A 15,641-nucleotide genomic window follows, 5' to 3' on the forward strand; every position below is an offset into this window, starting at 1 on the left:
TCACATTTATTATTGCAGTTTAATTAATTAAATATTGTTATTTTTTCAATGCTAATAAATTTGAATTGTTTTTCACATTTATCGCTGCACTTCAAACAACTATATCTATTGTTTACCTCTTTATAATTTTCTCTTTCCTTGCTCATGTTATTTTTACCCCAAGATTTTAATGTTTTATGTTTCTAATTAAAATTGTGAAGTCCAGTATATCTTCTCCAATTTTGCATAAAATATAATTTACTTTTAACTTTATGGTGATGTTTCACATGTTTTAAAATTTTAAATAAATAATACATTTCAAAACTCATTTTTTATTTTTTATTTAGATTTAACATTGTCAATTATAATTTATCTTCTCCATTGTTTCATTTATCTTTTTCTTCATGGTTAGTATAGCTCTTGATTGTCATATAGCCCTCAAGTTATAGGTCTTAGTAATTGCAAAAATAGAGTGATGCTAGAATTTTGTTAGTAAATTATGTACTTGGATACTATGTACTAACAAGAGTTTGTTAACACTCTATATTAGTTCAAAAAAGTGACAATTGCTTCTATACTTTCACAAAATTCTTTCATTTGACTTGTTTAGCATTGAATGATTATTATTATCTTTAGGTGAAGATCCCACTCAAAACTAGAATGACTACTTTCCTTGATATATTTTCTACTCAGGTTCAAAATCCTACTTCTAGGGGTCAGGAATAGGTATTAACTATGGTCGTAGTAGGCATGTGACAACTACACTAATTCATGAGGATATGTCTAGAGGGAGGCACCAAGACCATACACTTTTAAACCTTATTGCTTGAATGAACGGGTTACACGCAACAACTTGTTGAAGTTGTTGTAGTCACAATATGGTGTTAATGAACTCCGACATAGTTCGCGACAAGGTGAGCATCAAGCAGCCGTTACTTTTAGAAGTATTGGGGTGACCTTAGCTGAATTCTTGAAGCTTAAACCTCCAACTTTCTTTAGACCTAATACAATGAAAATCCAAAGAGTTTCTTTGATGAGCTAGAGACTTTGAAGACCAATGGGTTGTTTAAAGATTAGAGCTATGAAGTTGACATCATTCCAACTACAAGGTATTGCTTATGATTAGTATGATACCATATTTTTTGTGGGACAGTAACATGATCACCTCCAATAGCATGGGATGAATTCACACAGTCATTTATGACCAGATTTCTTCCAGAGAGTGTGTGACTTTTTAGCTTATGAGTTTGAGCAGTTGCAACACATTGAGAATATGTCAGTTTCATAATTTAGTGCCCACTTCACACAACATTTTAAGCATGCTCCTTACCTATTACAGAGGAAATGTGTGTTAAATGGTTCGTCAAGGGACTGAAGGATTTCTTATTAAATCTATGGAGAAATATAATTGTTCCACATTTGTAGAGGTTCTTAATGTGATGCTTATGATTAAGTAGAAACTAATAATTACCTAATTTTTATATTTTTCTTGGTTACATTAACCCACAAATGTGAGTTTTGAGCTTTAAAGGAGATTTTATCATAATTTAATTAATTGTACTCTTTTTCTCATTGTTTTGTATAATTATCTCCTTAAGATTTGTGCTTTAGAACTTGATTTGCAACCGACTATAGGATACTCTTTTGATCGCATGTTTTAATATGATTGAGACATAATAAGATTTTTATTTTTTGGCTTCAGCATGTTTGAGATACAACTAGTAGCCCATTTTGAGTTTTATTGATTTTTCTTGGTCCCTTGCATTGAAATTATAAAATGATTTGATGACCTTGAGTTTATGAATAGAGCAATTAAGTTGTTGAATTGTTTGATAAATTCTCCTCTACATCTCTTATGTGCAAAAAGAACGAAAATATGTGTAAATATAAAAGAAAATAAAAATTACAAAAAGAAAAGAAAAACGGTTACAAGTGAATAAAAAGAGGAAGGAGTAAAGATATTGATTGAATGTAAAATATAAAAAATTATTTCAAGAGCTTCATTTATAAACTTAGGGGATATTTGTAATCTTTATGATTTGTTACCCCTTTGTATATTCATTCGTTTCATTCGTTTCATTCATCTCACCTCAATTATTAAAACTCTTAGGTCACATTACAACTTGGAAAATACCTCATGATTTTTACTTTCATTTAATTTATAATTAAGCTTATGGTAGTATACTTTTCTTTAGAGGAATGAATAGTTAAGAAATATAATATTCTAATTAAGAAACCTTTGATTACTTATGTTCAATGATATTGCTCTTCTTGTTCGTTTGATCTCATTTGTTTTGGGTTCCTTATTATAGTGATATGTTTCAAGTTCGTTATTTTTAGCTAGGACTTTACTTGAGGATAACCAAACCTTAAGTGTGAGGGAGTTGATAAGTCTATATTTTGACATACTTTTATAGTCTATATATTTATTTGTGGCCATTATTTTATTAAGCTTTTACATTAATTTATATGATTATTATACAGATTATTATGAGAAGGCCACAATTGGATTTTTGGTGTATTTTGGGTCTAAACTGGTTAAAAAATAGGACTTCGCAATCAGCACGCCTAAACCCCAACAATTAGCACATGGTGCTTCGAGCACATGCATAGTCATGCTTATGGTCTTGCACGATCATGCTTATCTTCGAGAAGTCCAACTCTAGAGCAATTTTAAGGTCTTTAAACTCTATTGAAGGAACCTAAGGGCAGTGACTTCAGCACTTTTTGGAATTAGCCTTTCAATATTTCTTAGACTTCACATCTTTTTTTACATCTTTCAACCTTAACGTTGGCCAGTCGCTGACAATTACAAGAGCTTTGGGAGCGTATCAAATTAAGAGCTCTCCCCATCTCTTCTCCATTGGAGACTCTTCTAGTATGTGTTTACTTTTCAATTACTATGAATTGGTTTATTGTTATTTTGATCTTCTTTAATATTATTTCTAGCTAAATCCATAGCTAGAGTTATGGTGGATTCTTTGCATGACTCTATAAGATTTTTATTATTTATGATAATTTCGTATTTTTATTCTTGATTGGTGTTACCTTGTTGCACTATATTTATATGTTAGAATTAACAACTCTTGAACATACCATAATTAATTATATTATAAGCGATCGTACCACATATAATTAATGGATCTATTGGGTAAAACGAGATAAAGGATGAGGTGGACCAAACTTAATTCTTCTCTTTTAATCGTTGTTAAGTAAACAGTTCATAAGAACTTTATATTTTCTTTTTCTTTTACCTTGTATGATCATTGAGGGTGATAATTTAGAGAAAAAAACTGTTAACATTGCATAATTATTGAGTGTTAATAGATTTAGTATGAATGATTGGCAGTTATAAGAAAATCAGAATTAAAATTAATTTAAAAGAAAACATAGGAAAGTGTAAAGATAAAATCATACATCCTAGATTTTTCTTGATCAATTTATTGTTAGAAGTTGTACTATTTTAATTTCTCATTGATTAATTTTATATTCAAACCTTTGTTATATTTAATTTCGCATCTTTTAAGTTCAAACAATTAAATTAAGAATTTCTTGGTAAATAGAAACAATTCTTGTGAGACGATGTTTCGAAAACTTATTTTAGAATTCTTTTATTATTTTTTGACAGGTATACTTGCCCTAAACAAAGGTTGTGCTATTTTAATTCCACAATTGAATCATTATTTTTATTTAATTTTGTATCCTTTAAATTCAAACAATTGAATTAAGAAATTTTTAGTAATTGAAAATAATTCTTGTTGAACAATAGTTTAAAAACTTATTTTATTACTTTTTGACGAGTATGTCTGCCCATGAACATTAATTTATTCCAATTTTGTTTTAGTTTAACTTTCCATTACATTCAACACTAAAGAATTTTACTATTTAACTTTAGGTAATATTAACTCGTCGAATATTTTTAAGAAAAATATGAAGTATAAGATGCTACCTAAATCAAGAATGAAAAGAAATTAAAATAGAGTTTATTTTTAAAATATTAAAATTTTACGGGACTAAATCCAAAATAAAAATTTAATAAGGATTAATTCAAAAAATATATTTTTAGAGACTAATTACTTTTTAAGTTTTGTCATATCTGAAGCTAGCATCACATGTGGTAGGTATGACATAGAACATTGTTTATTTTTTGATCACTTGACAATTCTTAGTTAACAATAACAATTATTTTTTAAAAAAAAAATTATTACAATTTTGTATAATATCAAATAAGTAACTTGATTGTGAGATTTTACTTAGTGTTATTCTTAAAATCTCCCTAGTCAAATATAAATATTAAGATATCATATGTTGAGAGTAATGTGAAAATAGATTAATGACTAAATTTCACAAATCTTAGATATGATATATCAAATCCTTATACAAATATATATAAGAGTAATAATGTATTAGACTAATTCACCATGTGAACATTACATAGATCGTTGCATAAGTGTCATAAACAATTCTTAATGTGATAATAATATAAGTAGTCCTTTAACCTAAGTTATTATTGTTCTTAAATTAGAATTTTTATGTTTTAATCTCATCAAACATTACATATAATAAGGTGATCATGAAGTTTGAGATTAGAAATAAAATAAATTATAAGATAAAATTTGAGTGATTAAAATAAGATTTATCTTTCATATGTAATAGAAATAATATTTATAGATTTATTGATTGACTTATACCATAAAATATCTTCTGTTTAATTAGAACAAAGTGATTAATTATATATTATATATTATCATATAGATAGGTTATATTGATTTAATAACACTCTTTGTATTTGAATAACAGTGATGTGTTAGAAGACATTTACTATTTATAATATTAAATATAAATATAACTAAATATTATAAGAATTGATAGAATTTCAAAAAAAAAAAAAAGTCAAATTTTAGTTAGAATAGAATTATTACATAATTTGACTAGAATCGTAAAGAATAAAATTAGGAACTAATCACAGTTATTATAGTTTTAATTTCATGAAAGGAACATACAATCTTATAGTGAGATTATTCGTATTAGTATACAGAGATGTAAGTTTGACTATTTCAATAATTGTAACGAGGTAACTCTATAATTAATTTTATAATATATTTATATGTTTTGAAATGTGATCTTATATGAGTATAATCGTTAGTATTCTATTACCAATATTATACGTATTATTCTCAATAACTATAATAAGAAAAAGTTTTAGCTTTTTCTATACATGTTGTGAATGTTGTTATCTAAAATCTTGATACAAGGTAAAAAAAATTCTAATCACAATAATTCTTAATGTTTTACTCTTAACAACATTGCATGTGAAAGTATGCTGAGTTGAAATCACATTTTTGTGATTCTGGAGAATCCAGCTATAGAAAATCGAGATTGGAGAGCTATGCAAAAAATAAAAAATAAAAAATAAAAAAAATAAATGTTTTATGAAATATTTAAAAGTTTATATAAATTTTATAAAAATAACTTATAATTCTAATAAATTATTTTATTTAATTTTAAATAAATTTTATAATTAAATTTTTTCCATGAATTCTGATGATATTAGTACTGAATTAAAATATTTATCTTAACATCACGTAGTGAAATTTAAGATGTGAGAGAGTAGAAGGTACAAAATCTGACGTTAGGCCATAGATAAGCACAATATTAATTATTGACGTAATGAGTTGTTTTAGATCACAACAATGTAAAAATGCAGCTTCCTGGGTGATGGGTACTTATTATATATAAATAACATAAAACTAAATAAATGTTATTTTTTAATAAAAATACTATCTTTAAATGCTTAAAATTAACTTTAAAGATTAAGATTAATAAAATAAGAACATATACTTTTAATTTTTATTTTTTTTATACATCGTTGAAAGAATTCATCAAATTGCATAACTCATAAAAATAGGATAAAAAATTGTCCTTGTTTAGGAACATGTGAGAAGCACGGAAGGGTGCTGATCTTAAAGTCAAAGGTAATCTCTTGTATGAGCAAGTAATCTAATCAACCTTAGTTGTCAGCTGTCACATATATACTCACTAATTTTCCTGTTAAAGTACATATATGCATATAAGTACATATATGCTTGCCAGTTATCACCTACATTTGAAACAATATTTAGGTATTAGAATGTGAAAGCAACGTGTAGCTAGCCCTGTGCGCTGCTTCATTTTCTAAAACTCCGAGGGAGAATGGGTAAAAGCACAAAAATGAGTTTGTTATTGTTCTGTTTCCAATGCTAAAATGGTGGGTGAAAGGAAGAAAAGTACGAAAAAAAAAGTATGGAATTTTCCTCCTTTTTCGCCATCAAAAGTAATAATCTTTTTTTTTATTATTATTTCTTCTTTTTTCTTTATTTTCGTTTTCTCTTTCAAGTTTCAAAGGAAAAATTTTCCCTCCCTCGCTGCCCCAATAATTGTGATATTAATAACTTTCTACTTTTTTAGGAATAGTTCAACTTAGATTGCTTGTGACAATTTCATTCTGGTAAAAAGTGGTGCTGCTCAGCATGAATGATGCCGAGATTTGCATTTGGGGATTAAGCTATATCTTGCGCTTTAATTAGCATCATTTTTTAATTAACAAACCTAATCCTTTTTCTTTTTAATTTTGATGTCCATATTTTGACCAAATCAACGGTTGATGTGTCTAATATGTTGATTGAAGGGACATTGTATCTATAGTTTTTTTGCTTGAGATTAGTGGCTCGTAAATTTGTCTTAACGAAGTAAGAACTGCTAGTACCTTTCGAGTTTATAATTGGATACCAAGAATAATATACATCAGATCTGTTAAACTACGTAATCATTATATGGATATTAGGTATGACTATGAGAAATAACTTTAAATATTATTATACATATAATAATGGATAATGGACTGGCTATGATAATTGACCTAATGAACAAAAACAGAAAAATTAATTAACTTTAACAATAATCGCCGACGCGACTTAATTTTCAAATATCAATAGAACCTCAAGAACTGTTAAGTGATACTTTAATAATTTAATAACGTGAAATGTAACATAAACCTACCTAGTTACTGCTAATTGGATACCAATTTGTGTTATTATACTTGTTAAAAACGTGTCACACTTTGTTTATATACGTCTGTATTTGGTTCACCGTCTTATCAAACCCTAGCTAACTAATTAAATTCAGTGACTTTTTACCAAATAAAAAAAATGTCATCATTTTAAGATGATCGATCTTTGAGACTGAGCAAGTGATATTCATCAGCAATTCAACTCTCCATGACATAGCTTTCCTCTCTTATCCACGTGCTAAAGCTTTCTTCATTCCAAAAATTTTAATCATGATAAGGTAATTGATTTGATCTTGTTCATTATTGAAACATAATGACATCTATATTAATACATTTTAAAACAAAAAGAAATGCTTATTTTCATGCAACCATCCCAGAAGTATAATCATGATAAGCTAAATATCCTAATTTTAGTCGAGTGAGTCTAAACAAATAAAGTGAATTATAACAATAATAATGATTAAGTAAATTTTTTATTTTAAATCTTAATGTGTTAATAATAAATCCTTAATTTTTTACAGCTTTCACTTCAATTTTATTTTTTTACATGATATTATTCATTTTAATTCTTAATATAAATTGAAAATATAATAAAAAATTAAAATAAGTAAAATTTTATAAAATAAAAATTGTACAATTTAAATATTAGAATAATCAAAACATATTATTTTATATATTAAATATTTAAACTAGAGAGTTACTAAATAATAATAATAATAATGCATTTACATTACATTCATGATTTCATATCATATGATATTGCCAATCCTAATATGCCAAGAATGAGATCAACCTGACGCGCGACTTGGCCTCGCCTAAGCTACGCCCGCCGAGGGCAGACACGTCACCATCCAATGATGGGTCCTACCTTTTCTTTCTCTCTCCTGCCCAACTTTCCAGTCCTCCGGCTGCCCAAACGGCCCACTCACTCTTCGGTCACACTCCCACACAGCCCCGGTCAGCACGGGCATATAAAACTCCTACCCCGCCCCCCCTTCTTCGGGCACCTACCCTACACACTCACGCCCCCTTTTCCGCTCTTCCATGTTTCATTTAAACAACAACAATAAAAATATTAAAAAAACGCATTTTTCATTTTTTAAAAATTACATATTAAAGAATGAGAGAGAAGAGAAAGAGAATCCATAATATTTTAGAGTTCATTTTATTTAGATACCAACAATTATCTGATTTTTAATTTTTCACAATTTTTTTTTTCTTCGTTTCCATTTCAGCATTGGTTTCGGAGTTGTACTGGGTCAGCTTGCATAGCATCATAGGACTTAGGAGGAGGAGGACGCAACCCCATCTCTGAGATTGATGTCTGGGTATGTGTCTGCCTCTGAGCATAGCTTTCTCAGTTGAGCTAAGTTGCCATGTTCTTTTTGGGTAAAGGTTTGGCATTACTCTCTTCAGTTTCCCCACAAGCTGATCAATCTAGGGTTCTTTTCTTTTTTCATTTGGGGTTTTGATCTGTTCGTGTGATCTGCCCCTTTTTTTGTCAGTTTAAATTTCTGGGTATTTTGGGTTTTGTGGTTATGAAGAGTTTTGAGTAGTAAAGTTGTGATTTTTAGGTTTTATTTGGGAATTGGCCTTCTGGGTCTGGGCTTGTTGTGGGTGATTTGGTGGTGGGGGATTGTGGGGTGGTTTGGTTTTGATGATTTGTGCGTTTGATTCTTTAGGGCTTGCTAGAGATGGGGTTTGGTGCTGAGAATGGTAAGGTGGTGGAGTCTTTGGATGTGTGTAAATCAAAGGGGAGAAAGAAGAAGAAGAAAGAGGATGGGGTAGTGGAAGAGGAAGAGACTGGGTGTTGGTTTAGGTTGAGGTTCATTGGGAGCTGCATTTCTTCAAGATCCAAGGTTGATAGCTCAGTCAGTGGCACCAGCACTAATTATGGTAACCTCTATTTCCCGGGAAGAGTTTTTGTTCTAATGATGTGCTTGTACGTTCCATCTTTACGCATTTTTTTAATGATTTGTTTCTATCGTGCATATGTGTTGCTCGGACTCAGGGTGGCACCAATTTGAGTTTCTCATTGTTTCTGATTATTCAAAACTCTATATGAAATGTATTCTAAACCGGGTGTTTCTAAAATACCAACAATGCTTTACTAAGAATTTTGAAGTTTGAACCTTGAAATGGCAATCGTGGTTCCTTCTCTTGCGCCTTGCCCCTCCCCGAACTGTTGTCTAGGAATTCGTTCTTGTCATTAGTTGGGGATGTTTTCATAAATTTGACTATTGTTTTCATGACTTAGTAAAGTAACTGTCAAGGTCTATTACCTTATTTCCATATGTATATAACACGGCTGTGATTTTTGCCCACTTTGCAGCAATATGAATCTAATACATACAATTCATTTGTTGGATCTTTCACTGGTTTTCTGCATTTCATTTTTTGGTTTCTACATTTATCAACTCCTGTAGAAGTGGTATTAAAACACCACTTTGTCTGAGCCTGCTACTGCTTGATGCTATCTTATTGCTTCTTCTAATTACTTGTTCCCTCTCTTTGATGGGTTTTGGCTTCTCACTACATTAGCCGAAAGTAAATCGACTAATGATACAAGTCGAGATCAACCAACAGTCCCAGTAGTCTCTTCGACAACCACTAGTAATGCTGAAAGCAATTCATCCACTTCCAAACTTGAAGAGGAGCTTAAAGTCGCTTCCAGGCTGCGAAAATTTACTTTCAATGATCTTAAGTTGGCAACCAGAAATTTTCGCCCTGAAAGTCTTCTTGGTGAAGGTGGGTTTGGTTGTGTGTTCAAGGGGTGGATTGAAGAAAATGGAACTGCTCCGGTGAAACCTGGCACAGGGCTTACTGTTGCCGTAAAAACCCTCAACCATGATGGGCTTCAGGGTCATAAAGAGTGGCTGGTTTGTATTTTCACGAATATGAGTTTCAAACCTTTGAATTTATTTTTATTTTTATTTTTTACATTCTTAAACATGTCTCTTTTCTTTGAATATTATTATATGCTGAACTCGATCAAGTTTTAATTCCTTGTTTGGTTCATGTGGCAGGCTGAAGTCAATTTTCTTGGTGATCTAGTTCATCCAAATCTTGTTAAACTTATAGGTTACTGCATTGAAGATGATCAAAGGTTGCTAGTGTATGAATTTATGCCTCGGGGAAGCCTGGAAAACCACTTGTTTAGGAGTAAGCTTCTATTTTCTGACTTAATAGTTTCTCATTCTTTTTCCAATAATAGTTGGATCATTATTCCACCTTTAAAGTTTGCTAACATTAGATAGAGAATACTGTTGTTGGGTTACTCTTGTGAAGCATGGTTCCCTCTCAATACAAGGCCAGACAAAAATGTTTGGGGCTTCTGATGTGAAAGAAATCTTTTGTTTAAAAAAGTTGTTGGGGATAGCTTTTGTTTTATATGATGTAGTTTAATCTAGTGATCCACCTAGTTAAGAATAATGTTTAGAACTAATCTGCACTCTTTTAATAATGTTTCTATCAATAACCATCTTTTTACTATGGATCGCAGTTTTTTTTTCCTGTTGTGTTTAGCAGCTTTTTCTTCCATGGATAGTTTATTTCTGCTGTATACTCTTCCTTTGGATTATATCCATTTTTTATGTTCTCATGTATGAAAATATATCTTCTGTAGGATCCCTGCCTCTTCCATGGTCCATTAGGATGAAAATAGCACTTGGAGCTGCAAAGGGTCTTGCTTTTCTTCATGAGGAAGCTGAACGACCAGTAATATATAGGGATTTCAAAACTTCCAATATACTGTTGGATGCAGTAAGCACCAAATGTTACTATACGAGTACATATTCCTTGTTTTCATTATTTTGATCTTTCTATTATTCTAATGATTTAGGACTACAATGCTAAGCTCTCAGACTTTGGACTTGCAAAAGATGGACCAGAGGGTGATAAAACCCATGTGTCTACTCGAGTGATGGGAACCTATGGTTATGCAGCACCAGAATATGTCATGACAGGTAAGTTAATTGGATATGCCAAGTCCAAATTCACAAGGATTGGTTGTTATTTATTAGTGAAGTAATGCATGATCATTCTTGGGTATTGCTATCTGCTTATATATTTTTTGGGCTTTCTTTAATCTTTGAATTCATATTTTCTGACCTGATGATCATCGGTCTTAAGAATTTCTGCTCAAAAATATTCGGAATGTGATTCCTTTTGGGCTCGTTTCCCCTCTTGGTACAACATTCTTGACCTTAATTGGGTGATGTAATTTGTTTCCCTTGTGAAGCAGATTTCAAATTAAAATCCTAATTTACTTCAGAGTTGTCCACAACCATTCTGAGATGACCAATTCTGTTGATAGGTTTATGGTATACTTGCCATTGTTGCATTCTCAGAATGTTTGTAACATACAAAACTTCTTGTTCTATTATATTCCAATAATTTTCACTTACATTTAATTCAAGTCTTGTTACATGTAATCCATCATCTATATTCTCTAATCTTATCCTTACACAATCAGATTTGTATTTTTTGTGGCAGGACATCTTACATCAAGAAGTGACGTGTATAGTTTTGGAGTGGTACTACTTGAGATGTTGACTGGCAGAAGATCTATGGACAAAAACCGACCAAATGGCGAACACAACCTTGTGGAGTGGGCTAGACCACATCTAGGAGAGAGAAGAAGGTTCTACAGGTTGATAGACCCTCGCTTGGAAGGTCACTTTTCCATAAAAGGGGCTCAGAAAGCCGCTCATCTGGCTGCTCACTGCCTTAACCGAGATCCGAAAGCTAGACCCTTGATGAGTGAAGTTGTGGAAGTTTTAAAGCCTTTGCCAAACCTTAAGGACATGGCTAGTTCATCATATTATTTTCAGACAATGCAAGCTGACCGGTTTAGTGCAAGTCCAAATACTAGAAACGGGAGAACACAAGGAGCATTACTGACCCGGAATGGGCAGCAACAAAGGAGCCTATCAATACCACATGGTACTCATGCATCTCCATATCACCATCAGTTTCCCCAACAATCACCAAAACCAAATGGCAAGGCATAGAGTTGATGAGTTTTAATTTTCTTTGTCACCCTTCTTTTTCATTATTTCTTATTTTCTAAGTATAGATATCACTTGTGCCTAGCCATTTGTTCATGGACAACTTGAGAGCAAAAGAAGCATGCTGCTTTATGGTTTATGTTGCGAGTGTTGACCTAAGGGAAGAATGTAAGGGCAGGTGAAGCTTATTGAGCGACTATGTCTTATGTCAATTTGTCAACCAATATGTTTCTTCAGGTTGTTTGGAAATATTCAAGATTATTAACTCCTCAATTTTATTTTATTTTTTCATTCCCCCGAATGTCATCTCTTCAATTGCTTAGGCTCATCAAACATTGCGGCTCCTTAAATTAACTACAGGCTTTTGTTTGTGGAAAGATGAGAAAGAAGCTTTATTGCATTAATTTATGTCTAGTGTTTGTTCCCATAGATCTATATTTAATACCGGCATTTAATCCCATTAATTCTTTTATTGAAAGATAATAGTACCATAGAGGTTGAAGAGTAAGATAATATTCTTTATGCTTCTTTTAATAATTGATGCTCTTTGATTTAATAATACTTTGATTTGTGCCCTTACCAAAACATAACTTTGACGGGTTGGCCACTGTCATCACCTGGTTGCCGTGCACTGTGAATTGCATGCACTTTGTAATGCCGATTTTGTATACAGTTTTAGACACGAGAGTCCTAATTAAGTTACTTGCTTAAAAGGAAGGTTGTGTTCTAACCATTCCGTTTAGCGAAGCAGTCCTCTTACTAAATTTTGTTTGCCGTGTAAACTTTGTAGGATTTACACTTAATCATTTCATATATAATACAAATTTGACTAATCGCACCATTATAATATAATCAACTATTATGCAGGATATTACATGTCTTCGTTTCAGAACATGTAGACAATAATAAACATGTAAATGGTTGATATTTCCATCAATTTGAAAATCATGATTTTAATAATTGAATCCAGATACCTGGTTTGATTAAAAAATTATAACAAAGTCGTATTTGTCAATTAAAATAATTGTTTCTAAAAAGAAAATCCCAATCCTTGTCTCTACGTAAGTTAAGATGATGATCTAAAGCCTCTTGAGAATATGTTTATGGAATAGAAATTTGTTCATATATCTTTTGGGTTGGTTTGGACAACACATTTCCTTTTCTCAATAAAAAAATGTTGCTGGGCCCATGAAAGCAATTTCTTTATTGTAACACCAAAATCAAAAGGCTTAATTGCCCTTCACTTCAGGTTCTCCTATTTTAATTGACGTGTAATTTTAATTTTTTCTTTATTTTTACTTTTTAATTAATTAAATTAAATTTTCCACCCCAAAATTTTATTTTATAATTAATAAAAATATAACAAATATATAATGTCTAATTTCTTCAAATTTATAAAATCAAAATATTAAATAAAAATTAAAAATATATTATATTATATTTATATAATTAATTTTTTATTTATTTAATAAATTTAATTTTTTTTATTAATCTATATAATATATCATACATCTATTATATTTTTGTTAAATATTAGATGAAATTTGGAATAAAAAAACTTAATTTGAACAATTAAAAAAAATAGAGACTAAATAAGTAATTAAAATTATAACAACTAAAATTACATATAAATTAAAGTATAGAAATAAAATAAAATAATAAGGTATCGCATTGCACAATTTTAAAAATTAAGGTCTAAATTGCACATGACTAAACATATAATAAGGTAAAATTGAGTTTTCCATTTTATTATTTTTTATCATGATATATTTAAATTTTGATTCATCTATGTTGAACAAAATTCTTCATGTGAATTAAGGATATTCTCTTTCAGCTTTAAAGTTTTACTAAAAGATATTTTGTGATACTATCCAAACAAATAATAACTACAAGGATTTAATTTTTTACCTTTTGATAGATGGAATGAGGGATTTCTATGACAAAATTTGCATTTCTTGTTCACTTAAATAAGCTAGTATCATCCTCAACTTCATTCAATGCATATGTGATCAACTTGACTTAAATTTCGTATAACGAAATATATTTTGCCTTTAACTACTATCAATGATCTCTTTGAAAGCTATTTTTTTATCACCAAAGTTGTTGTGATATTTGACTAAATCTAGAGCATGCAATGAGATTAAAATTAGATTTTGATTGATTTAACCCATGTTGCATGTCTTTTAACGTTAATGTGCAATTTGTATTGTTTTAAATGTAATCATCGATTCCCACACTTTTTATATTATTTATTGTTAGAGGTAACGTGATAAAATATTATTGAGTTAACGACCTATTTAACATGAGTTTTTAATATAACATTCTTTTTACTCTTCAGGTAAATTAATAAAATTTTCAAATCAAGAGTAAAAATAATTAATGAAAAGTAAAATATTTTAATATATTTATAATTTTAAAAAGTATATACTAATTTTTTAAAAATAAAAATTGATATATAATATATAAAAAAATAATTGATTATAGAATTTTTAATACACTTACTAAATGAGTTATTATTATTATTATCATTATTATTAAACAATTTTATGAGACAAATTTTAATTTTAATTAAAATATATAATTAAACTATAGTAAAAATTTTAAACTATATAAAAATTTTATTGCTATATTTTATTATTATTATAAATTTAGTTATTATTATCATTACTACTAAAAAATAAATAATCCAGATTCAAAAGAAAATTTTAAAACTTAAAATAATTAATTTGTAAAAATTGAATTATAAGTGTGCATCTGAGATCGTATACACAGTGCATTCTATATTTTATTATTTATTGGCTTAATCCCTTTTTTTTAATCTATTTTATAAGGTATTTTAGGTGTTTTTTTTAATTAAAAAAGTAATGTTGTACCAGAAAGCATTATACCATTAAATAGCATATTTTTAAATTTAATGTAAATATTTTTAAATCTAGTTAGATTAAATAAAAATTCAAAACTATATAATAAATTTATTATTATTATGATTATTTTAAATTGAATTATCAGTATCGTTATTATGAAAAAAATATAATAGTTCAAGTTTAAGAGGAAATTTGAAGTTTAACACAATTAAAAACTTTTATTTTTATGAAAGTTAAGACTTGAAAAAAAATAATGTAAAAGAATGAAAGTTATTAAATATCTCAAAAAATATAAATAAATAATAAGTATGCAATAATGATGATAACAAAATACAAAAGGAAAAAAATGCAATAAAACATATGATGAAAAATATAATAGTTCAAGTTTAAGAGAATTTTAAAAATTAAAAAAATTAATTTAAAATTAAAATTAATTAAAAGTTGAGTTAACTTTCTTTTAATTTTTTTTAAACACAAATTAAAATTAAATAGAATAATTAAAAGAGTGGTAATCATCAAGAGGAAAAAAAAAAAAAAAAGTGGAGCTATAAAAGCGCGAAGCACAGGGCGGCAAAATTTTAGCAGCAGAGGGCGCCAAACAAAACCTTTAGCTGGAACAGTGCAACGCCTTAACATTCAAAAAAATGAACCACAAAACCGCTCATTGGCAATCAGAATCAATGTATTTCTTTCAATTTCTCCATTCCTTCAAAATGCAAACGTGAAATCACTTTTCACTCA

The 15,641-nt window shown here is 29.2% G+C and overlaps 1 protein-coding gene across 2 annotated transcripts; it reads left to right on the forward strand.

Annotated features, from left to right (window-relative positions):
- Positions 1-8,108: 8,108 nt before the first annotated feature.
- Positions 8,109-12,407, forward strand: LOC113857362 (probable serine/threonine-protein kinase PIX7). 2 transcript variants are annotated; one of them, XM_027489142.1, is made up of 6 exons: positions 8,109-8,923; positions 9,569-9,906; positions 10,054-10,189; positions 10,653-10,789; positions 10,869-10,992; positions 11,522-12,407. In XM_027489142.1, exons 1-6 carry the CDS (start codon positions 8,722-8,724, stop codon positions 12,037-12,039), a joined length of 1,455 nt encoding a protein of 484 aa, XP_027344943.1. In that variant the 5' UTR covers positions 8,109-8,721; the 3' UTR covers positions 12,040-12,407. The 2 variants fall into 2 exon arrangements, with proteins under 2 accessions (XP_027344943.1, XP_027344944.1); XM_027489143.1 differs by having other exon boundaries at positions 8,162-8,902; positions 11,522-12,328.
- The last annotated feature ends 3,234 nt before the right edge of the window (positions 12,408-15,641 follow it).

The sequence above is a fragment of the Abrus precatorius genome, unplaced genomic scaffold (assembly GCF_003935025.1).
Source record: "Abrus precatorius isolate BTA unplaced genomic scaffold, Abrus_2018 Scaffold2, whole genome shotgun sequence".
Lineage (NCBI taxonomy): Eukaryota > Viridiplantae > Streptophyta > Magnoliopsida > Fabales > Fabaceae > Abrus > Abrus precatorius.